The sequence below is a fragment of the Eublepharis macularius genome, chromosome 1 (assembly GCF_028583425.1).
Source record: "Eublepharis macularius isolate TG4126 chromosome 1, MPM_Emac_v1.0, whole genome shotgun sequence".
Classification (NCBI taxonomy): Eukaryota; Metazoa; Chordata; class Lepidosauria; order Squamata; family Eublepharidae; genus Eublepharis; species Eublepharis macularius.
The window spans coordinates 169,887,079-169,910,817 of record NC_072790.1 but is presented as its reverse complement, the minus strand read 5'-3'; the positions used below and the strand labels follow the sequence as shown (position 1 = coordinate 169,910,817).

At 40.2% G+C, this 23,739-nt stretch overlaps 1 protein-coding gene across 1 annotated transcript in view; it reads left to right on the top strand.

Moving 5' to 3' along the window:
* The window catches only part of MDGA1 (MAM domain containing glycosylphosphatidylinositol anchor 1), a 397,523-nt gene that overhangs the window by 295,409 nt on the left and 78,375 nt on the right, over window positions 1-23,739 (top strand). Inside the window, exons 11-12 of the mRNA XM_054993181.1 lie at window positions 20,669-20,846; window positions 22,319-22,342. Coding sequence (XP_054849156.1) covers window positions 20,669-20,846; window positions 22,319-22,342 — 202 coding nt within the window. The remainder of the gene's footprint in view (window positions 1-20,668; window positions 20,847-22,318; window positions 22,343-23,739) is intronic.

The window sequence follows — 23,739 nt, the reverse complement described above, 5'->3', positions numbered from 1 at the left end:
GTGCATTCACAGAGTCAAGTCACATAGAATAATTTTCCATAGGGGTCTTCGCTAACAGAATAAACATTCATCCACACAACTTGCCTGACTTAACTTGTCTCACAACTTCACACAGACAGCTTAGACTCTATTGGGTTTTGTTACGTTGAATTTTACCTTCATTGTCTTGTTTCAGTTTTAAAAAACCACTTGCTCCCCACAGCTTTCTTATTTCTAGGGAGTTCAGTGAGAGTCCATGTGTTGTTCTTGTACATGGCATTTAACTCTGTTCTTGCAGCTTGCTTCCATTCCTGTGCTTGAGCAGGTGGCAAGCTTGAGATGTCTGTCCAGGATCTGGGCTTCCTGTCCTTGAGCAGGTGGCAAGCTTGAGATGTCTGTCCAGGATCTGGGCTCCAGTTCTTCCTCAGCCCTAATAATCAGGGCTGAGTTCATCCTCAGCCCTAATCATTAACTTTGGGGCCGGGATGCATTTGTTGGAGCGTTCTGACCATCTCAGCATTAGAGGTGGGCATGAACAGCAATACGAACAAAAAAAAAGCCACGAACAGCCCAATCAGCTGTTCACAGACAAGCTGTTCATGGGGCCCCATTCCCAATGAACATGTGTTCGTTCCAAGCCCTATTCGTGGTGTTCGTCAGCCGTTCGTCAAGCCAGACAGTCTGGCACCTTTCAATCAATTCCCTTGACAACAGTAGGCACAGACTTTCTGAACTCTGTCTGAACTCCTGTAGCCCTGGAAACCTCAATCTGAGCCCAGGGGCACTTCAGCCCCAACTCAGCCACTTGTCAGGGAAAACCTTGTCAGGGAAAACCCTGTCAGGGAAAACCCTGACAAGGGCTGATTGCAGCTTGATGGGGTTTAAATTTCCCTCTCCCTGCTGCTGTGCAGCACAGGAAGAGGGACATGTAAATCCTCCACTCAGCTGTTTGTCAGGGAAACCCCTGACAAGCGGCTGACTGCAGCCTGCCGGGGTTAAATGCCTGAGGGGCACTTCACCCCCAACTCAGCCACTTGTCAGGGGTTTCCTGACAAAGTCTCCCCCCCTCCAGCCGGCTGGAAGGAGGGAGACTTTGAAGGGAAGGAGGTTCCCCACACCACTTGCAAACGGCATGGGGAACTTTCTTCCCTTCAGAGGCTCCCCCCTCCCTCTAGCCAGCTGGAAGGAGGGAGACTTTGAAGGGAAGGAGGTTCCCCATGCCATTTGCAAATGGCGCAGGGAACTTTCTTCCCCTCCAAGTTTCCCCCCTCCCTCCCACGAACAGACAACCACAAACAGGTTGTTCATGATTCCCTGTTTATGGATGGCAACGAACAACTAACATCGTGTTCGGGGGTTTTCCTGTTCATGCCCACCTCTACTCAGCATCTGCTGTGTGGCTTTTTCAGGTTCCTTCTGCTCTTCAGGTACATTTTGTACATTTGGTAGAATGTCTTCACTTTCCCCGTCTGGTTCAGGCATTGCTTGTTGGGCAGCTTCATCTGTCAGGATTACATCTGGATGACCTGATTCCCTCTCTTCTGTTGTGTCTTGGACGTTGGAAATGGCAGGATATTGGAGCTGCATCTTGGCTTCGTCTGCAGTTACCCCCTCTGAACCGGGAAGTTCTCGTTCTTTTCGAAATGAACTGATCTGCTTACTATCACTTCCTTGGTCTGAAGATTCAGGATTTTGTAACCCTACAGCTGGCAGCATAACCTATGAATATGCCACCACTGCTTTATCATCTAGCTTGTGCCTGTTTTCTTTTAGAACATATGCATAAGCTCTGCATCCAAGTGCTCAACTGATAGCTTGTAGCCAAACCAAAGTTGGTACAGTGTAACACCTGTGGCCTTAGTGGGTAGCCTATTTTGTGTGTAATTAGCTGTAAGGGCAGCCTCGATCCCAATGGTGTGTGGTAGGTGTAAACTTTTAATCATGCATCTCACTGCATCCAGTAGATAGTGATTCTTCCTTTCAGCTACGCCATTTTGTTCTGGACATCTGGGGACGGTCCTTTGGTGAACGATGCCTTGGTCTCTCAGGAACTGTTGGAGCTCGGGACTTCCGGTTGGGGGTAATGGTGAGACCGTCATGATCCGGAGCTCCGGACCATCCGACGTGCAGTTTTTGGCTGGTGGGGTGCATCGATCGCCCACAGCCCCCTGATTTCAGTCAGAAATCAGGCTGGAAAGCTTGAAGCCCCGAGAGTGAAGGGTCTCGGCAGGTGGGAGGCTCTGAATTAAGGGCTTTCCTCCCAAGCCTTGAGATCCTCCTCAGAGAAGGGCGGCTAAAATCTCTGCAGCAGCTTCTGGAGTCATTAAATTGGCATAGGCTCGTCATACCCCAAGCCTCAGGAACAGAATTGGACAGAATTGGATGTTTGAAGCAGTGAATACAACCCAAGAAATTTGTGTTAAGTAAAGATTACTATCTCCCCCAACGGACTGTTTTACTGAACAAAGACCGATTTTATAAAAAAATGGAGATACTAAGCGGAAAAGGCATACTAAAGAACTGAGTTGTTTAATTTGAAGTTTGAGAGTGAGAAAGAGCTAAAAAGAGCAAAGAAAGAATATTGTTTTGCATACTTGCGGTTGGCAAGATGGTGATGCGGAGGGAGGATCGTGGGAATCGGAAGAAGCGACGTGAGGCAGGAAGTGGCTACAGTAAAGTATAATAGACGGAGAGGAGACAGAGCGGCAAGGGAGAGGTCAGGAAGAGCTGGAAGAACCAGAAGGAAAACAATGTGGGAAGAGGGAGTGAAGTGCCCACCATTGAAAGTAAGGGAAGAGGAAGAGGAAGTAAAGTACCCACCATTGAAAGTAAGGGAAGATCATTGTGTTGTCATCATTACCATAGAGAAAGATCACCCGACATTTTATACCATAGAAAAACATCGCCCGACATCTTAAGGGTAAGGGAAGCCTTAACCGCCATTTTAACTGAGGGCAGACGGCTGAAATTTTGACATAAAAGAATTGAGACTTGAATTAAAAAGAAGACGGAGTTAAGAAAGAGAGCAGATCCGTGGGGGCCCAAAGCAAGCCCGATGGCTTCAAAAAAAGAAAAGGACTGGCAAGCTGCTATGGAGAATTTGGACAAAAAAATAACGGAGGGAAATAAAGAGATTCGGGAGATGGTACAGCAACTGCAGCAAAATTTAATGATGGAAATTAAAGAAGTGATTAAGACAGAAATAACGGAGATTAAAAAAGAGATGGAGGCAATAAAACAGATTTACAGAATACCCAACAAAAAGTGCAAGAAACACAACAGATGGTGCAGGATGGAAAAAAAAAACCAGAGGCTATAAAGACAGAGACTATGGGCATGGGTGAAAGAATTGTGATGATGGAATGTAAAGCAATGGATAGGCAAATTCGTATGAGAGGTGTGCCAGAGAAAATGGGCGGATCTGCTCTGAAACAAGTAGCTGAAATATTGGCAAAATTTTTAGAACAAACAGAGGAGGAAATTATGATACACTTGGATATCGTGTACAGAGTCAACTCAAAGTATGCAGAACAAAAGAATTTACCAAGAGATATTATTGTCCAATTGACCACGAGGAGAATGAAGGAGGAAATTATTAGAAGGCATTTTGAGACTCCACTGGAAATAGCTGGGACAAGGGTTCGAATTATGAAAGAAGTGCCAAGAAAAGTGCTCCAAGATCGGAAAAAATATAGAGATTTGATACAAAAGCTGAAGGCAGCTGAAATTAGATATAGATGGGAGTTGCCGGAAGGAGTGACTTTTGAATTCCAATCAGGGAGACAAGTGATTAAGTCAAAATATGCAATGGACGTCTTTCTAATGGAGAATGGAAAAGACTTTCCTAGCTCAAGTAGATTATAATTATGGAGTACAAATTAATTTCATGGAATATTAATGGACTCAATTCACCCTCTAAACGAAAAGCTGTGTTACATTGGCTATCTAAACAAAGAAGTAATATGATTTGCTTACAAGAGACTCATATTAGAGATCAAGATGTTAAATATCTATTTAATAAGAAGTTAAGAAAACAATTTGTTTCGGCAACAAAACAAAAGAAGAGGGGCATTGTTATATATATTAAGGAAGAATTGCAGCCCAAATTAATAGTTTCTGATAAAAACGGAAGATACCTGGCTGTGGAATTTTTATGTAATGCCAAAAAAAACGTTGACACTTGGAGTATATGCACCGAATGGTTCTAAGGATTTATTTTTTAAAGACTTAAGAGAGCAAATGGAACAATGGACTTATGATCATATAATTGTAGCTGGAGATATGAATGGAGTTGTGGATTTACAGTTGGATAAAAGCTCATCATCAAGTAAAGTAAGGGCAGGGAAATTACCAGTCATTTTTTGAAATTCAGGAACAAGAAAATTTAGAGGATATTTGGAGAAAATACAACACTAAATCGAAGGAATATACTTTCTTCTCAACTAGTCATCAATCCTTTTCTAGAATAGATATGATCTGGGCGTCTAAAGAACTGGTAGTATTTACTAAAGAGATTGATATTTTACCGAAAATTAGCTCAGATCATAATCCTGTGATGTGGAGATTTGGAATGAGAAATAAGAAACGGAGATGGAGAATTAATGAGGATCTTTTGGGAGACCCAGAATGTGTGGAGGTGCTTAAAAAAGAAACAAAGTTTTTTATTCAATGTAATGTTGATAAAGGAGTGTCAACACATAAGGTCTGGGATACATATAAAGCAGTAATTAGAGGTGTGTTGATGGATTTAAATGGTAGAGACAAAAAGAAAAAAGAAATGAAGTTAAAAGAGATTCAGGAAAAAAATATTCAAGTAGAACAGCAATTAAAAAAGAGGCCAGGTAAAAAGAAATTGTTGTATGAAATAAAGTTATTGCAAGAACAAATTAGAGTTATGGAAAATAAGGAAGTGGAGTGGGAACTGAAGAAAATGAAGCAAAAATCATTTGAAGGAGCTAATAAACCAGGGAGATATTTGGCATGGCAACTGAAGAAAAAGAGAGAAAAAAGAACAATAAGTAAAATTATGGAAGAGGGGAAGGAATTATATGATCAAGGACTGATTGAGAGAGCATTCTATAAATATTATGCAAGACTATATCAGAAAAAAATAGTGGACTATGAAAAGATAAGAGACTATTTTGACATGATTGATTTACCTAAGGTGCCGGAGAAGCTGAAAGGGAAGCTTGGTGCTGAAATAACAACAATGGAAGTGGTGCAAGCAATACAAGCTACTGCAGTTGGTAAAGCTCCGGAACCGGATGGAATTACAGCAAAATTTTATAAAGTGATGGTAGAGGATTTAAAACAATTGATGCAAAAAGTGATGAATGAGATATTGGAGGGGGCAGAGATGCCAGATACATGGAATGAGGCTAATATTACATTGATACCGAAGGAGACATTAGATTTAAGTAATGTTACGAATTATAGACCAATATCTCTAACTAATAATGACTTCAAAATATTTGCTAAGATATTAGCGGAAAGACTTAAGGTGTGGTTAGTGGAATTTATAGAAGAAGATCAAGCTGGTTTCTTACCGGAAAGACAAATAAAAAATAACCTACGAGTATTGCTGAATGCCATTGAGTACTATGATAAAAACCCAGGGAAGCAGGTTGGGGGTTTTTTTGTGGATGCAGAGAAAGCTTTTGACAATTTGAACTGGGAATTTATGTTTGCAATAATGGAGAAGATGCAGTTGGGAGAGAAATTTATACAAGCAATAAAAGCAATATATAAAAATCAATCTGCAAATATAATTGTTAATTCGGATGTAACAAAAAAGTTGGAAATAAGAAAAGGAACAAGACAAGGGTGTCCGCTTTCCCCACTTCTGTTTGTAATGGTATTGGAGATTTTACTTAGGCAAATAAGAGAAAATTCAATAAGAGGACTGAGGACAAAAGGATTTGCATATAAAGTCGGAGCTTTTGCCGACGATATAATGGTGATAGTGGAGGATCCAGTAGAGTGCATGCCAAAATTGATGAAGAAAATGAAAGACTTTGGAGATTTAGCTGGATTTGTTATAAATAAGGTGAAGTCCAAAATAATGTGTAAAAATATGACTAAACAACAGCAAAAGGAGTTGATGGACAAGGTAGAATGTGAAGTAGTGAACAAAGTTAAATATCTAGAAGTGGAAGTGACAGCGAAAAATATTGATCTATATAAGAATAATTATGACAAGCTATGGCAACAAATAGATAAAGATATGATTAAATGGAACAAAATGAATTTGTCATGGTTAGGTCGTATTGCAGTAATTAAGATGAATGTTCTTCCAAGAATGATGTTTCTACTACAGACAATACCTATTGTTAAAGATAGTAAACAATTTGAAAAGTGGCAGAGAACGATATTAAACTTTGGGCCAAGCTACACATGATGAAAGACACTTGCCTGGCAAGTGGATTGAGTGGAGGGAAAGTGAACAGGGAGAAATACACTTGCCGTTCAAGTGTCATTTGTCACTTGTAGCTTGGCCCTTTGTTTGCGCTGGAAAGAAACCCAGAGTTAAAATGAAGGCACTGTATGATGCAAAAGAAAGAGGAGGTTTACAATTACCAAACTTTAAATTATATCATGAAGCGGTATGTTTGGACTGGATAAAGGAATGGTTGACATTGAAGCACTTGAAGCTGTTAGCATTGGAAGGATATAATAAACTATTTGGATGGCATGCATATCTATGGTATGGCAAAGTAAAAGCAGACTCTATGTTTTTACATCATTATGTAAGAAGAAGCTTGTTTGCTGTATGGACCAAATACAAGAAATATATGGAAGAGACTATACCAATGTGGATTATTCCTGCTGAAGTAGTAAATCCAAGAACAGAATATGCAGGGGAAGAGTGGTTGACATATAAAGAAATTCTTGAGATAAAACAGAACAATTATTTGCTTAAAGACAATGACGAATTGCCATTCCAATATGGATGGTTTCAATATATGCAGATAAAAGATTTGTATGAGAAGGACAAAAGGAAAACTGGTTTTAGGCTACAAAATTCTGAGATTGAGAACTGCTTGCTTCAGGGGGGGAAGAAAATGATTTCTAAAATATACAAGATATTATTGAAATGGTTCACAGAGGAGGAGGTTGTTAAAGTTCAGATGGTTAAATGGGCAATAAACTGTAATAGGGAAATTTCAATGGAAGCTTGGGAAAAGGTATGGAAAAATACAGTTAAAATTTCAGCATGTACCACGGTGCGAGAAAATGTTTATAAAATGATGTATAGATGGTATTTAACACCGAAGAAGTTGGCCAATGGTAATAGTCAGATGTCTGATAAATGTTGGAAATGTAAACAACATGAAGGTTCATTTTATCATATGTGGTGGTCTTGTGACAAGGCAAAACAGTTCTGGGGGGATATAGTAAAGGTTATGTCGGATATTTTACAAAGGAATATACTTAAAACCCTGGAATTGTTGTTATCATGTATGAACCTAGAAGACTTTGATAAAATGGACAGAGTTATGGTATTTTATATGATTACGGCAGCCAGAATGTGTTATGCACAGTTGTGGAAGACTCAGGAGATACCATCTATAGAAGACTGGATCTTGAAAGTTCTGAACATGGCAGAAATGGACAAACTAACGAGGAAATTGAAAGAACAAGAAGTATTGGAATATACATTAAGTTGGGAAAAATTCAAGAAATGTGTGGAGAAAAAGTGGTACATGAAGGGGAAATTGTGGTCTTTGGATAGTTGTTAAGGGGGAGATAGAAACTTACTTAAGGTTAAAAGGGGGTATATTTTATTATATTTTATTGGATTAGTATAGAGTTATAGTATTATAGTATTATAAAGTTAAGAGTAAGACAGCGTATTCATATGGGAAGTAATAAGGTTGAACAATAAGGTTGTATAGGTAATAGGGAGTATATACAATATTTTAGTGATGTAATAGAAGCAATAGATTTATAATATAGATAATAGGTATTTAAGGATTAGTATACATACATACATATATATATATATATATATATATATATATATATATATATATATATATATATATATATATATATATATATATATATATATATATATATATATATATATATATATATATATATATATATATATATATATATTTAGTTAGTATATGTACCTATTATATACTTATATATTTTTATACTCTTAATTTATATAAGTATTATATTAAGATAGTTAATACAACTAAATAGACTAGATTAGTATGTATTATATAGATATATATTATTATAGATTTTAAGAATTTATAGTATATAGTCTTTAGGTTAAGTTGGGTATGGAAAACTGTTGGGAGTCATTAGATAAGGGAGGGGGGAAAGGATGGGGAAAATGCAATGGGGTGGAAAATGATAATGATTATTATGTTTATGTTTGTAAACCCATCCAATAAAAATTCTTTTTTTAAAAAAAGGAACTGTTGGAGCTCATTGGACATGTATTCGCCTCTGCTGTCTGAGCGTAGGACCTCTGGCTTTCTTCCTAATCTGTTGGACACCATCGCTATGTATTCTTTGAGTCTGCAAAACTCTTGAGACTTTTCCTTTAAGAGATAGCAAACATTATACCTGCTAAAATCATCTATAAAATTCAGAATGTATCTGTTTCCTCCCACTGTGGTTGGGAGTGGTCCACATAAATCTGTGTGAACCAGCTGGATTGGGGCATTTGTCTTCTCTTAGCTTCCCTTTGGGAAAGGCTGTCACACCGCCTTGCATTCTAAACAAGAAACACAGCTTTGGTTAATTTTCCAAGTATTAATACACATATTTCTGACAAGCCCCTTTGTATGCATTTCCTTTATAGTTTCTAAGTTCCTGTAACAAAATCTTAGGTGCCACAGGGTGGTACATTCTTTATGGCTGTGGATTTTAGTGAAATTTACTTTCTCTTCTCTATTTTTACAATCAGAGGACTCTGGCTGTAACATATCAGTAAAGTCTTTCTCTTCATCATCTTCCTCTATGTCTGATTCTTCTTGATATTTGTCCATGTAAACATTATTTTGGACAGTCGCTGATATTTCGTCCAGTACATAAAGTCCACTTTTGGTACTGCCTGAGAGATATACCTTTTCATTCTTTGCAAATACAATGTTCTCTTTATCAAAGTGTCCCTCCAGGTTATGTTGTTCACAGATTTGCTTTATAGAAAGCACATTGCTTTGGAATTCAGCAGCATACAAAACATGTTGTATTTCTAGCTGTTCTTTGGAAGTGTCTCGTGGAAGAGGAATGCTTATAGTTCCATATCTGATAGCAAGGATTTCATGTGAGTCAGCCAGTTTTAACTTGATGGGCTGTTCTAAGTCCTTTAATTCTTTGAAGAACTCTTTAGAGTGAAAGACTGATACAGATGTTCCACTGTCTAATACTAAGGTATTTGTATTTGTAAGGCTGGTGCTGACCGAATTCAGACTAAACTTCTTTTGCTGATCTGTCTTGCATTTAAAATTACTTGCTTTCATGTTAGAAGAGGGAGAGGGAGCTCCCATTGCTCTGGGGGAAGAGCAGTCGATTTGCTTATGGCCTATATCCCCGCAATTGTAACATGTTAATTGTTTTGCCTTTGGAGTGGTTGCAAATGAGTTTTGCCCTGTCTCATACTGGTTTGCTGTAGTGAACCTTTGCTTGCTTAAGGATTCTCTCTTTCTGGCCAACGTAGTCCCCTTAGGATGCTTGCCAATTTGATAGTTTGAGAAATGTCTTTCTGCAGGGCTGGAGGTGGCAACTTGCAATTTTGCTCTTAGGGAGACTTTATGAACAAACTGGTCAGGCAATTCTCATAAATTTGAGTTTAAAGCTTTATGTCTTGCAACTTCCTTTTCAATTTGTATGACTGCTTCACAAAATTTAATTTTTCCTTTATTTCAAGTTAGGAGATTACTGGCAGAAACGTGTGGTCTAGAGACTTAAACAAAGCTACAACCTTGGCAGAATCATCTTTTTCTTCCCCTGCTTTGGCATACTGAAAGAACAGGTCCTGTAGTTTTCTCACATGACTTTTAAAGCATTGTCTGTCTGAATATCTTAACACTTGCAATTGATCTTGCAAAAGTGACCAGGTTGCCCAATCATCTTTCACATGCTCTTTAAGTATAAGGTCATACATCTGCTTAGCTGTTTCACAGTCCTAAATCAATTCTAGATAATTGGCGGAGACAGAACTTACAATGACTGCTTGTGCTACATCGTCTTCCTGGTTCCACTTCACTCTCTCGTCGCACTGTTTGTGGGCCCTCTGTGAGGTGTTTCTCCAGGTGCTTTTTCTTGAGATTAAACTTCAGCCTTATTTTCCATTCAGCAAAGTTATTGTCCTCAAGAACAAAGACGTATGTCTTGATCCTTTATAGTAGCAGCCATTATGCCTTATACTTTCTTTTTCTCTCTCCACAGTTTTGAGGTTCTACTTGGTTAATTAGAACTCAAATAGTATATTCTGATAATAACTTGTTGAGGTTGGGCCCATAACTATTATTGGGTTTTAGTTAAGGCATGTTAACTAAACAAACTGCACACAGAAAGCTCTCATCCAAGTTAGAGAACCAATAACTGTTTATTTCTTCTTCCCTGCATGCACCAGGAGAGGCAGCATGGTGTCTCCTCCTGAGAGAGACGACCTACTTTCAATCTAAAGCCATCCTAGCTAGCTAGATCAGTTACTAGTTCTTTCTCTCCACTAAACTTATGTAAATATGTTTCTTTAGATAAATAAACAGTTATTGGTTCTCTAACTTGGATGAGAGCTTTCTGCGTGCAGTTCGTTTAGCTTAACATGGCTTAACTAAAACCCAATAGACTCCACACAGCCTTACTGAACCAGAATGAACACTTTCTCTCAGTACACTCTATAAAAGCTGCAGTTCACTCCGCCCCCTAGAGTACAGTTATCAGGCAATCACAGGGCATTCTATTCACCCATTCATTCCTCCTCCTCCTCTCCTCATAGGCCTGCATTTAAACTCACAGTAAAAACATTTAAAACCCCACATAAGCAAATAAATAAAATCCCAATTAAGTACTTTATGAACAAAAGATTACAGGGCATGATGCCCAAGGTCACCAACTGAGAGAAAAGGAAGGAAAGAGGGAGAAAATGTGGTCTTGGGTCAGTGACTATTTCTCATCTTAATCTAGAGTTGCCAGGTGTCTGGTTTTCACCTGAATAGTCCAGTATTTTCTTGAATTGTCCAGGAAAACTTCAAAGAAAATACTGGCACTACCTGCTGCTGTGCCTGGGCATGCAGGAATTTGGGAGAGCATCCAGCAGTGCCGGCAGGTTGCTATGGCTGCCGATATGCTGCATGACTGGCTGGTGTATCAGCATCTGGTAGGAGGCCAGGGCAAGTGCGGGCTGTCATCAAGGACAGCAGGACTCGGGCTCAGCCCCAGTCTGTGAAACATCTCCTCCCTCATCAACAGTGCAAGATTGTTAACTATGGACAATTAACATTGCACATGTAAAGTGCTGTTGTAAGTAATAAGAGTTTACTATGTTTACAAGGAAATGTTTTTAAGCACCCTTGTGCTTTAGTTGTGAACATAGTCATATGTGAGGCATGAGGGAATATACTCATATTTTTAGCTCTAAATGTAGATTATAACTCTACGTTAAAAAGATTTTTAAAAATTATGGATTTGTAGATCGAAAAAGTCAGGCCTTTTAGAAGTTACCAGGAACTTGAAGGTATGACACTTACAAGGCCAAGTGAAAAATATAACTTCACATGTCATATTCATTGCTATTTTGTCTCCACTGAGGTAAATATGCCCTTGGGTCATTGTTATATTTTCCCTTGGTAACCAATAATAGCATAAGATCACAGAGGGAATTTTTGTTCTCTATAAAACACATATCTCATTTTTTAAAATATTCAAGCTAGAAAACAGAATGGTTAAAATTGAAAATACTGAGTGAAATGTAATTGCCCAATTGTATTCTTGTTTGAAGAATTACTTTCTGTGATCTTTGCTCAGGGAATGTTGTATTCTTTGAAGATACCTTCTAGGATTTCATGTGTAAACTAAAGTGTTCTCTGTGACAACTACGTAATGAACACCTCCATTTCTGTAAAGGTGTTTTTGCTGTTGTGCTTTTGAAGGAAGTTGGTAAACTCCTCTAAGAGCCCTACTTCCAAAGCCTCAATAGCTTATGCTGTGCTGTTTAGTGACTGCATGCATGATTTTTTGAGGACTACTGCAGTAACTGCACACAGTCCGTCTATTCTTCATGAAATGTGGCTCAAGCTGTCTCTAGCTGCTCATGCACCTGCAACTGTATGGAGGATGACTTGGATGTGATGGCACACACATACATTCTTTATGCATGAATGTAAGTTAAAACTACCTCGAAGAATTTCAGGAGCACAGACTAGTGACTTTTCTTTTTAGAAACAGCCAACGAATATTGGAGGCTCACATCTGTTCTCTCTTCCAACATTGTCCATTTCCTGCTAACCGAATACATGTCTTGTTAAGTTAAAAAAAATAACTCTGTCTCGAAAGGTAGTTCTTTCTTTTCCAGCCCTATGCCTTTAGAAATTGACATATCCCCCAGAATGGTCCACTGTACAGCTAACTTTCCTATTCGTTGGTCCTGCAAATGTCACTAAGCCTATTCCCCAGACACTGACTGGACAAGAGACCTAAATCAAAATCCTATTGCCAAAAGCATCCTCTTGAAAAGGAGTGATAATTTCCAATGGGTAGCCATGTTAGTCTGTATAAAAAAATTAAGCAAAAGTGCAGTGGTATTTTAGAGACTAACAATTTATTCCAGAATAAACTTTCATGAGCCAGAACTCACAATTTTACTTTTTAAGAGACTCCCCTGCCTGCCAGGGTAGTGGAGGTGGGGAAAGGACTACCAAAATCACTCACCTGGGTAAAAAGCTATCCATTATGGCTCTAATGTGTATAGCCCATTTCAGTCAATATGTTTCCAGTGATCCTACCATGGGTACCAGGAGAGTATTACACGCTGTTCTGATAACTGTGGCAACCATTTTGCCTGAATAAAGAAATATCTGTATATTCCAGCTCCAATTCACATGATCAGAAAATCTGCTTTTTCAGGGTATACTTTTGTGAGTACAAACAAAAGGAGTATACATGCACTGCCCAATTCAGACCAAATGGTGATTACAGGTATCAAGATGATCTTGTGTAACATATTCTTCTGGTAGCTATGAAAGAAAACGCAGAAGAGTAACTATTAAAAATCAAACTAGATGATTAATCCACTTAAAGACAGATGTGAAGTCAGGGAGCTATCAAACACACTGGTGTCTGATTTGATTTAAGAGCTCAACATGGAAGGAAGAGGGGCTTGAGCCTTCCCCCTGTTCTGTTTTCCTGGACTGACAGCAGCACATGTAGCACAGCAGGGTAAACATGCCCTCATGGCCATTTTGTCTGAGGAAAATGGGGGGCTGATGCCCCTCCCCCTCATTCCATGATATTGAGCTGTATCAGGCCTACATCCGCCATGTGCCCACTGATTGTCTTATCTGCCTGCACTCCAGTAGCTAGCCCGAGGAAGATTTTTTTAAAATCACTGTCAGCAACAGCATAACATCATTTCCGTGAAAACCTGACAACAACACCACATCTTTCTAGGAATTGCTGGAAATGCTGTGATAAAAACAGAAGTTTTACCATAGATTTATCATATAATTTTATCTTAGGAGTTTCCAGTGATTCCTAGAGAGGCTAACATCACTTCCAGGTTTTCCCAGAAGTGCCCCCTGCATTTATTTTATTTATTGATTTATTTATTTGTTGGATTTATATGCTGTCCTTCCCACAAGCGGGCTCAGGGCGGGTCACAACATCATAAAGCCACAATTTCAAAAGATACATATACAATAAATTAAACAAATTACAGTTTAAAATCATAAAACAATAAAATATCAATACATATTCTGGGTAGGCACAACAGATCTCATTAGACAGTGGAGTGGAATAGAACACAGGCAAGGGACCAGCAGAATAGTTCACCAGCTCCTCAACCACTCTCAAAGGCCTGATGGAACATCTCTGCTTTACAGGGCCAGCAGAACTGTAATGTCCTGCAGGACCCGGGTCTCAACTGGGAGAGCATTCCATCATGCTGGAGCCAGAGCCAAAAAGGCTGTGGCCCTGGTTGAGGCCAAGCGAACATCCTTGGGGCCAGGGACCACCAGCAGATGTTGATCTGCAGAGCGTAATGCCCTCAAGGGAACATACAAGGAGTGACGGTCCCGAAGATATGCAGGTCCTAATCCGTTAAGGGCCTTAAAGGTTAACACCATCACCTTGAACTTGACCCAGAATTCAACTGGGAGCCAGTGCAGCTGGTGCAGTACAGGTCAAATATGTGTCCTAAGTGGGGTTCCCATGAGGACACACACTGTCGCATTCGGGACCAGTTACAATTTCTGAGTCAGTTTCAAGGGTAGGCCTGCATAGAGTGAGTTACAGTAGTCCAATATGGAGGTGATCGTTGTGTGTATCACTATTGCTAGGTCATGGGCAAAGAGGTAGTGAGCAAGTCGCCTGACCTGCCGAAGATAGAAAAATGCAAATCTAGCAACTGACAAGACCTGGGCCTGCATTGATAAGGTGGCATCCAGAATCACACCCTTGCTTTTTGCTGTTGCTCTTTGCTGTCAAATGAGCCACATCTCAGGCTGGGAGCTGGATTCCCAAGCTCAATGACCTCTGACCCTGATACAGGACCTCAGTCTTCACAGGGCTCAACTTCAGCTGACTCTGCTTCATCCATACAGTCACAGGGTCCAAAGCCCTGGCCAAAACATCCGGGGTGGCATCCAGCCGGCCATCCATCAACAGATACAACTGGGCGTCATCAGCATATTGATGGCATCCCAGTCCGAAACTTTAGGCTAACTGGGAAAGGGTGCGCATATAGCATTGGGGAGAGAATCACCCCTTAAGAAACACCACATACCTCAGCAACATCTGCTCCCCAAGCACCACCATGTGTCCCCAACCATGGAGAAAAGAGACCAACATTTGCAAAGTGGCCCCACATATCCCCACATTGGCAAAGTGGTGGGTCAGAAGGTCATAATCGACTGGGTTGAATGCTGCTGTCACCTCCATCCAGATGCCAACGAAAATCATCTGTGAGGGCAACCAGCACTGTCTCCATCCCATGGCCAGGGTGGAAGCTGGACTGAAATGGATCCAGGACCGAGGAGTCATCCAGGAATGCCTGCAGTTGCTCTGCCACCACCTGCTCAATCACCTTACCCAGGAATGGGAGATACATACCAGGTGGTAACCGGACAGATCAGTGGGGTCCAAAGATGGGTTCTTCAGAAGGGGCCTTACCACTGCTTCTTTCAATACTCCAGAGAACATGCACGAGCTCAAAGATAAAGTAATGATCTCCACTAACGGGTCCTGAAGTTTGTCACTGCTGGATTTAACCAACCATGATGGACAAGGGTCCAAGGGGCAAGTAGTAGGCCTCACAAACAGCCAGGGTCCTGTCAACCTCATCCTGGGAGAAACAGCTGAAGTGATGTAAAACTGGACCAGAAGATAACCAAGGGGCCTCCAGTTCACGTACTGTATCAACCGTGGCCAGCAAGTCCTGGCAGAGGGACAAGATTTTACCTGCAAAGAAGCTCCCAAAAACCTCACAGCTAAGTCCTGAATCAGCAATTTGCCATTCTCTCTGTGATATGGAGACTAAAGATTGAATTATTCTAAATAATTGAGGTGAGCGGTAACTTGCGGATGCCATGGAAGCCGCATAAAACTCCTTTTTGGTCACTTTCACTGCCATCTCATAGGCTTTCATAAGCGTCCTATAAGATGTTTTTTCTCATTTGTCACGAATATACTGCCACACTCACTCTAGCTGTCTCAGCTCCCATTTCATCTGTCATAGCTCCTCAGTATACTGTCATAGCTCCTCAGTATACAGAGCTAGTCTGGTATGGGGGCGGAGAGGGCAATGGGGAGCAATTTTGTCAATGGCTTCAGAGAGACGGGCATGCCAGTCCTCTACCAGCACATCCAACAAGCCGCCAGAGGGTATCGGATCCCACAGAGCATTCTGGAATCCAAGCAGATCCATAAGTCTCCACAGGCAAGCATAAATCAGCTTGCTGCCTATGCAGGGGGAGGAGGAGTTTGGTGTGCCCATACAGGCCTTCAGGACAAAGTGGTCTGACCATGGTACTGCTTAAATTTCATCTAGATCCACATGAATCCCTATCCCAAAGATCAAATCTAGTGTGTGGCCTGCCACGAACCTAACACCTTGTCTCCTACACCCAGTCTCACCATCATAAACAGGCCCTAGCAATCTTAGGAAAGCTAAATCCTCAATGTTACGCCTGTCTGACTTGTGGCAGGTGTATTGTCTAGTTTGGTCCTTAAAAGAATGTAAAAGCTTAGCCTAATTTTCTGTAGTCTTTAAACCAGTTGAGCTAAGGCTTGAAAGCTGGCAATATTGTTGTAATTGCCAACCCTCACAATTGCAGCTGCAGTGGGCATTCATATCTTAAGCTACAGGCACTGCTTCTATACTTTGGGGAGGGGTTAACCTAGTTGTATACATAGTTGTATATCCCAGATATTTGGATGGCTGATTTCTCCTTTTCCTGTAACTATATTTGAGCAGCAGACCACTGGCAAATGAGGGAAATGGAGTTTTGTGTTGTTGGTTTTTTAATCTTGCTCTTTTTATTTGAAATGGAAGGAGGTGAAGGCAAAGAGATGAGACTGAGAGTTGCGCTGTGCTTCTGCTCTGGCCCTGCTGGCAGCTTACTGCACCCAGTGATGAATGAGCTCATTGCTGGGCCCTGCACAAGCTCCTCCACTCAGGATTCAGAATCTGTAATAAGGCAGCATGCCTTTTCCCTAGCCTTGGTGGCTGTGTGTGTTTTATTAACTGTACCAGAGTAATATTGGACCACATTGCTGGGCCAGGGTGATCAGGAAGCAAAAAGACATTTGAATTGAGGCAGAACTGCACAAAATACATAAAGAGGAGCAGGACAGAAGCTGGTGTCATGGGGGCTGTATGAAGAAAAATCTACCAAATTGAGAGATTCGGTGGTGTTGCTCCTTTACAGAGCTAGCCCCATCAATTATGGATGAGAAAGATGTATAGTGGTCCTATGGCTGGAGCCAAACTTAATGTATGACCATACTGGCCATTGCTAACAAGCACATCCAGACTCCTTAAGGATCAAAGAGCATCCTAAAGTTTGGTGTGAGAGCCAGTTTGGTATAGTGGTTAAGAGCGCAAGACTCTAATCTGGAGAACCGGGTTTGATTCCCCACTCCTCCACTTGAAGCCAGCTGGGTGATCTTGGGTCAGTCACAGCACTCTCGAGCTCTCTCAGCCCCACCCACCTCACAAGGTGATTGTTGTGGAGATAATAATGACATACTTCGTAAATTGCTCTGAGTGGGTGTTACGTTGTCCTGAAGGGTGGTATATAAATCGAATATTGTTGTTTTTGTTATTAAATACAAATTGAGAATGAGCCCCTATCCTTGCTCTTTCTTCTTTTTATTACTCATATCATTTGTTGTTAATCTTCCAACTTCCTATCTGTTGTTGGTAGTGAGAATTAAAAGGAAAGAAGCTGTTCAGTTTAATATTAGCTCATTGGAAATATGTAGACAGACTTCTGTGGGTTTTGCTCTAGAAAAATACTTTTACTACATATCAGAAAGGGGTACATTTGGTAAGAAAATTAAGAATATCTAACTAACTACATCTTGATGGCTAGACTAAGAGCTTAGAGACTTATACTGAGAGTGGACAAAGAATAATAAAACCTTAGTATATGTTTCTAGTTAATTGCCCCCCAATAAACTTGTTCATCCGACAGACAATCCTAGATTCCTTCATTAAGACTAAAGACTCCCCTTTCTATGGTGGGAACTTTTACTCAGGCCTAAGTGGTCCTGTGCTAACTAGCTACCTGACTAAACAAACAGAATAACAATTTAACTCTTTCATGACTGAACATAGGACACTTGCAAAAAAATCCTAGCACTATCAGTAGTTGATTCTCATAGTGTTTTCTGGCTCCAGGCATCTGGTGCTTACGAGATATTGTACAGTAAAGTTATCCTGGCTGGATTTTCTAAAATAGGGCTTTGAGAGGTCTAGTCAGGGCATCACAGTGCCAAAATGGGCATGTAGTGTTTGTCCAGAGATATAGGATTACATTATTACCTTGATGTGAGTAGATTATTGGAAGTGAAAGATCTTTTTATTCAAAACAGATGGAATCTTCCCTATTGGTTGATTTTTCTTCTCTTCTAAAAAAAGAATTATTAGTAACATGACAATTGCAAATCATGGATTTTGGCTCCTACCAGACACCCAATATCTATTCTTCTCCATGCGTCTCGTAAAGGTCTAAACATGGAAGGGGGGCATGGAAGGGGTTGCATGCCGATGTCCGTGATATCAATGTTACTTTTAAAAAATTAATAATATATGATGAAGAATATATTTATTTTACTGTTTTTGTATACCAACTTTCTGCTATTGCATTCAAAGCAGTTTAGAATTCAAAACAAGTTTCCAAAATATAATACGTATGACACAAAAGACAAAAAGGAACGGGAAGGGGAAGAAGAAAACAAGCAAACTCAGATACCAACTCTTGTATAGGCAGGGCATGACTGGGAGGGGGACATGTTACATATTTATACTGGACCCTGTATGTTGTTGTTTTTATATGATGTTCATTTATGCAACAACAAAAAAGCTGGTTCTCTTGGTGAAGGTTAGAAATTATTAAGGGGTAGGAGGTAGGGGAAACATAAGTCTGTATCTGCATTAGAACTTTCTCAGAAAAAGCAAGACACAGATTTTTCCAGTGTTAAAAACACCACCATGTTTGGCAATGTCTGATTCATGCTGAATGCACTCTCTTTCTCATTTCCATAAAAGAGGACACCGTTAGGATATGGCAGAACAAAGCAGGCTGAGAAGGCAGGGGGAGGTTTTTTGAAAGGTTGTTTTAAGAAACAGTGATTGGGGTTTACTTGGCAGTTTCTTATATTAGCTAGAATGTATTTTGATTTAAATGGCTTCTTTACATTTTCTGTCTCATATTAACAATATTCATATGTGCGTACAAGTAATACAACAGAGCTTTAAAGTATGTTTTGTGTCATGTTGGGAAATACACTAAGCGCTGAAACCAGGTGGCTTCCAGGGGTGAATGTAGGGATGCAGATGAGTCTTGTGAATAGTTCATACATACAGTTTGCCACTCCGTGGGATCATGAACTGCACTTTTCAAAAAGAAACACTGCAGGATTACTGGAAAGCCAATTGTCATTCATACAGTGCATTTACAAACATGACCAGCCAAGGGAAACTACCAACATTACAGGAACTATTCCAAGTCTGGAATGCATGTTATGAGAGTTGGCCCTGAGGCCTCGGAATGCACCAGCCATAACTGAACATTTATCCCTTACCTTGGGATAACTGTCCCCCTATTAATACTCCTTACTTAGTTCAGCATTGCAAATAACCTTCTTTCCTTGGCACCAGACTTCACCTTCATTTTGCTATCAGACCTCACATTGTTTCCAGGCAACTGGTACTGCATTGCATGCCAATGTATATGAGGGGGGTTTACAGTGGGAGCAGGATAAGTTCTTGCTTGTTGGAGGTCATGAGAGGCCTTCAGAGAAATAGGATGGCAGAACTGCAGGGGCTGGCATTTGAATCAATATCCATTGTTCGTATATGCAGTATGACTGATTAAAAATGGATCCTGGCAAGATTCCAGAAACAATTTTATTATCTTTAAGACAATCTTGGAGAAACTGCCTCTTGTCCTAGATCTCAGTCATACACTCAAGAGTAGTTCCTTGGGCCCTGCTAATAAAGAGTAGAAGGAATAGGTGAGGAGAAAGCCATTGCTTCTAAATTCTGTTTTAAAGTACATGAAGGAGTAACTACTAACTCAGCCTGGAGTTTAACCAGCTTGCTTCAGTGAAATGAGAAAGGGAATACAGCTGTACAGCTGAATTTCAGGGTTAGCTGAGTATAAAAATGGCTTTTTGTATCTCTTGACTCAGATAATCTGATAGGAATCTGACAAAAATCTTACCAAAATTCCGGTTAATGGGGGAGAGGAGCAAGTCCTAGTCTTTAACCCTCTCACTTTGTTTTTGTTACAAGCACACTCAGACACACACACACACACACACACTGTGCCAAACAATTACTTGGGAAATATGTCATATAAGTACCCTTATCAAAGAGCAAAGGTGATCTGGAGCGCACTGTTGAATGATCACCTTGTTCCTGTGGGAAACCTGACTTTCTTGCTGTGTAATGTGAGAAAAGACCCTGCTGCAACAAGAATGACATTCTTACATTCTATCCACTAGCAGTATGACCCAGATTCTTTTTGAATTCTGAGCCTTTAACATTCCACATTATAAATCTGAAGGCTGGAAATGTCTTCTTTTGTTAACATCTGAGAATTCTCAGTATTTAAAAACCTGTTCTGGATTTTAAAGTTTTGTGCTGTGTCATACATGACCATGCTGGATATTATGAGAGAGAAATCACCAGAATGAGAGAACCTGTAAGAGTTCCTCAGCCTGGAGATTTCAGAATTATTTACTTTTTTTAACCAGGCCCTGATATCTGTCTCTGCAGCTGAATCACAGGCCCTTGTCTCCCAAATATATTCCTGTGAAGAAGATTGAGAAGGGCATGCTGCTAGAACATATCCTGACTGACCTGAAGGTGCCTCATAGTTATGAGGTTCGTTTGACACCTTTGACCCGTTTTGGGGCCGGAGACATGGCTACCCGTATCATTCGCTACACAGAACGTAAGTTTCTCCTTCTCTATATACTCAGAAAATGATCAGAGCTCTTGTTGCGGTCCATGAGACATGAATAAATTTACCTGATAGGGTGGAAAGCTTAATTCTGTTCTGATGAATCTAGAAAGGTATTTCGGAATAACTCAGAAAAGTTTCAGGTATGTTGCCCTGCAGTAGAACATGAGAATTTGCGTCTAGTGGCACCTTAGAGACCAACAAAATTATCAGAGTATGAACTTTCAAGAGTCAAAGTTCCCTTCTTCAGATACCAGGAGGTATCTTACACCCTGAAAATCTTGTTGGTCTCTAAGGTGTTCCTGGATTCAAATCCTACTATTCAGAAAAATTTGTGAGGTTTTATTATACTTGTACCCTTGTCTTCCTTCAAATAGCTCAGAGAAGCATACATGTAGTGTCTGGGCCATCTCTCATCCAGACCTCTGTAGCAGCAGTAGAATTACAACACATGCTCTCAGATTTACCCTCAACCACTAAATTCTTTTGTCTTGGTAGCCTCCAATCTTTTGTTAGTGGAAAGAAATGTACATAGACAGGAATAAATATTTCAATAAACTTGCCATTATTTTTTAACTTAATCTCAAAGGACTGCAGATTTCAAAAGCCTCCAAACAAGGACTTACAGAATCTCATACACTTCTTTCTATGGGCTTGGATCCTATGCTTTCATTCTGCATGCACTCTCTGCATGAAGCTGTCCACTGCTGTATAATACACTCCTACAGCGCAAGGTAGTTTGGGGGTTCATTCAAAAACACTGGTTATGTGCAAGCAGAAGTGTCTAGCATGAGAAAGTGTGCACTCCACAGCTGAGCACAGCCTCTATAATGGTCAAAGAGAAGCATGTGTGGAATGAAGGCATAGGATCCATGCCATGGCCTGATTTCCTGGGTAAAGTGGACTCTTGACTCCACATCCCTCAAATCCTACTTCATATCTCCAGGAGCTTCTAACTGCTTTCAGTTAACATATAAGTTTTCACTTTCTTGGAGTCAAATATAAAGCAGACTACATTTTGTGTTTCTGTTAGCACCCACAGTTTTAGTGGAATCATACAGTAGCTTGGATTCCTCAAGCAGTAGAATCTTCTATTTGGCATGGGTTTTTTCTTCCATAGGAAGCCAAATCCTCAAATCCCATTTCACATGAAATTCCATTTTATAAAATGTCATCAAGTTCCCACTGTTTTCCCATCCCAACAACTGGCCTCTGTTCTACGTTCTCTCAGTTCCCATTAGGCTTCACAAAAGGTTGAAATAAGTATCTCAAAACTAACTCTTTTTTTTCTCAGAACTTGCTATGGCCAGAAGATTATTTTTGATCCAGGGTTTCAAGTATCAACATGGCTTTAATCAAACATATTAAGAAAAGTCTGGACATTTTTTCCTGCTGTGTCATTGAATGTTCTCATATAGGTTTAATAATATTCAAAAACCTCTGTTTTCTGATTCTTTCCCCAGCACTCAGCTCCCCCAACCCAGTAGGTAAGTAATGGGACTCAGTTCTTTGTTTATTAAAAAATCTAAATCATCCTTTAGTCACAAGTCATGCATTAACAATTAAAGATATTTAAAAGTTAGAACACTCTGAAGGTGCTTAAAATGTATAGGTAAAATAAATAATAAACACCCAATAAATGTAATTTTTTACTAAATAGCTTGTACTAAATTGCTTCTACAATTTAAAATAATGGGGCCTTGCATTTCCTATAGAAGATGTCCAGGAACTTGAGCAAGTTTTGGAAGAAGAGAATTTTAAAGTGGGCAAAAGCCACGGAAATTGTCTCTGGACATATCTGATGCATGGAGTAGAAAAAGCAAGAAATCTGCTGATTTTAGAAATCACTGTGGGACATAGGGGAGGAGAGGGTCTTCATTGTATATAGTGCCTAAGTTGTGTAATGCTCAGAGGTCATATTTAGTACCTTGAACTGTGTCCCAAAGACCAAACTAAGTACAGAAGATCCAGGAATATTAGTGTAGTGATGACTCGTCTAATTCAGGGCAGTGCATTGCAGAGCCTCTGATTACTTTGTTAATCTAAGAAGAGGATGGACTGCAAGCTCGTCTTACTTTGAGCCAAGGCTGTAAAACAGAAGTCAGATTCTGTTTCTTGGGTATCCTGATTTCCAAACGGAATTTAAGACAAGGCTCAATGAAGTCTGAAGCGCAAAGTCTGTTCAAAATACCAGCCTGGGAAACTGCACTTCCCCTATCTCTAAGCATTAGCTTGGCTTTTTGTATGTTTGTCTTTTTGCATTTGGAGGCTGGATGTTGATGAGTGCCTCCTGACCATATGCAGGGTGACCTTCTCTCACCTCTGAGTCACCCACTGCCAGCCCACATATATCTGGACTCAGGGAGAATGAGGCCTTCAGGTCAGGAGTGCAAGTTGAGTTCTCTTCCCTCTTGTTATGTATCAAGGCTGCCATCTTCAGCACAGTTATTTACAAAGCCCCATAGATGCTGATGGGACTTACATTTGAGTAAACATGGATGGGATCGGGCTGTAAAGTGCAGAAACATAAGGATCAATGCTATAATGATTGTGCTAGCCTAACCTTCTCTCCATCATTCCTATTTGAGACAGGGATGGTTTCGCTTGTTTAATTTCTCTGTGTCAGGCAGCTGTTCAGAGCACAGAGCCAGTGCAAGTCACTATATCATAAAGCATAGTTGTTTGTGGTCCTACCTGCCCCTGGAAGATGGATGCCAAGCTCAAACTCCATCTTAAATCCAGTTTGCAACTGGGTAGTTTCTACATCATTTAATATGTCATGTTAAATTGTTTATGCTTTATTTCAACATTGTCTAAGTTCTGTATCAGATTTCTGCTTGTTTTCAGATGTCTGAAATAGAGATGTGCAATTTGGGTTCAGTAT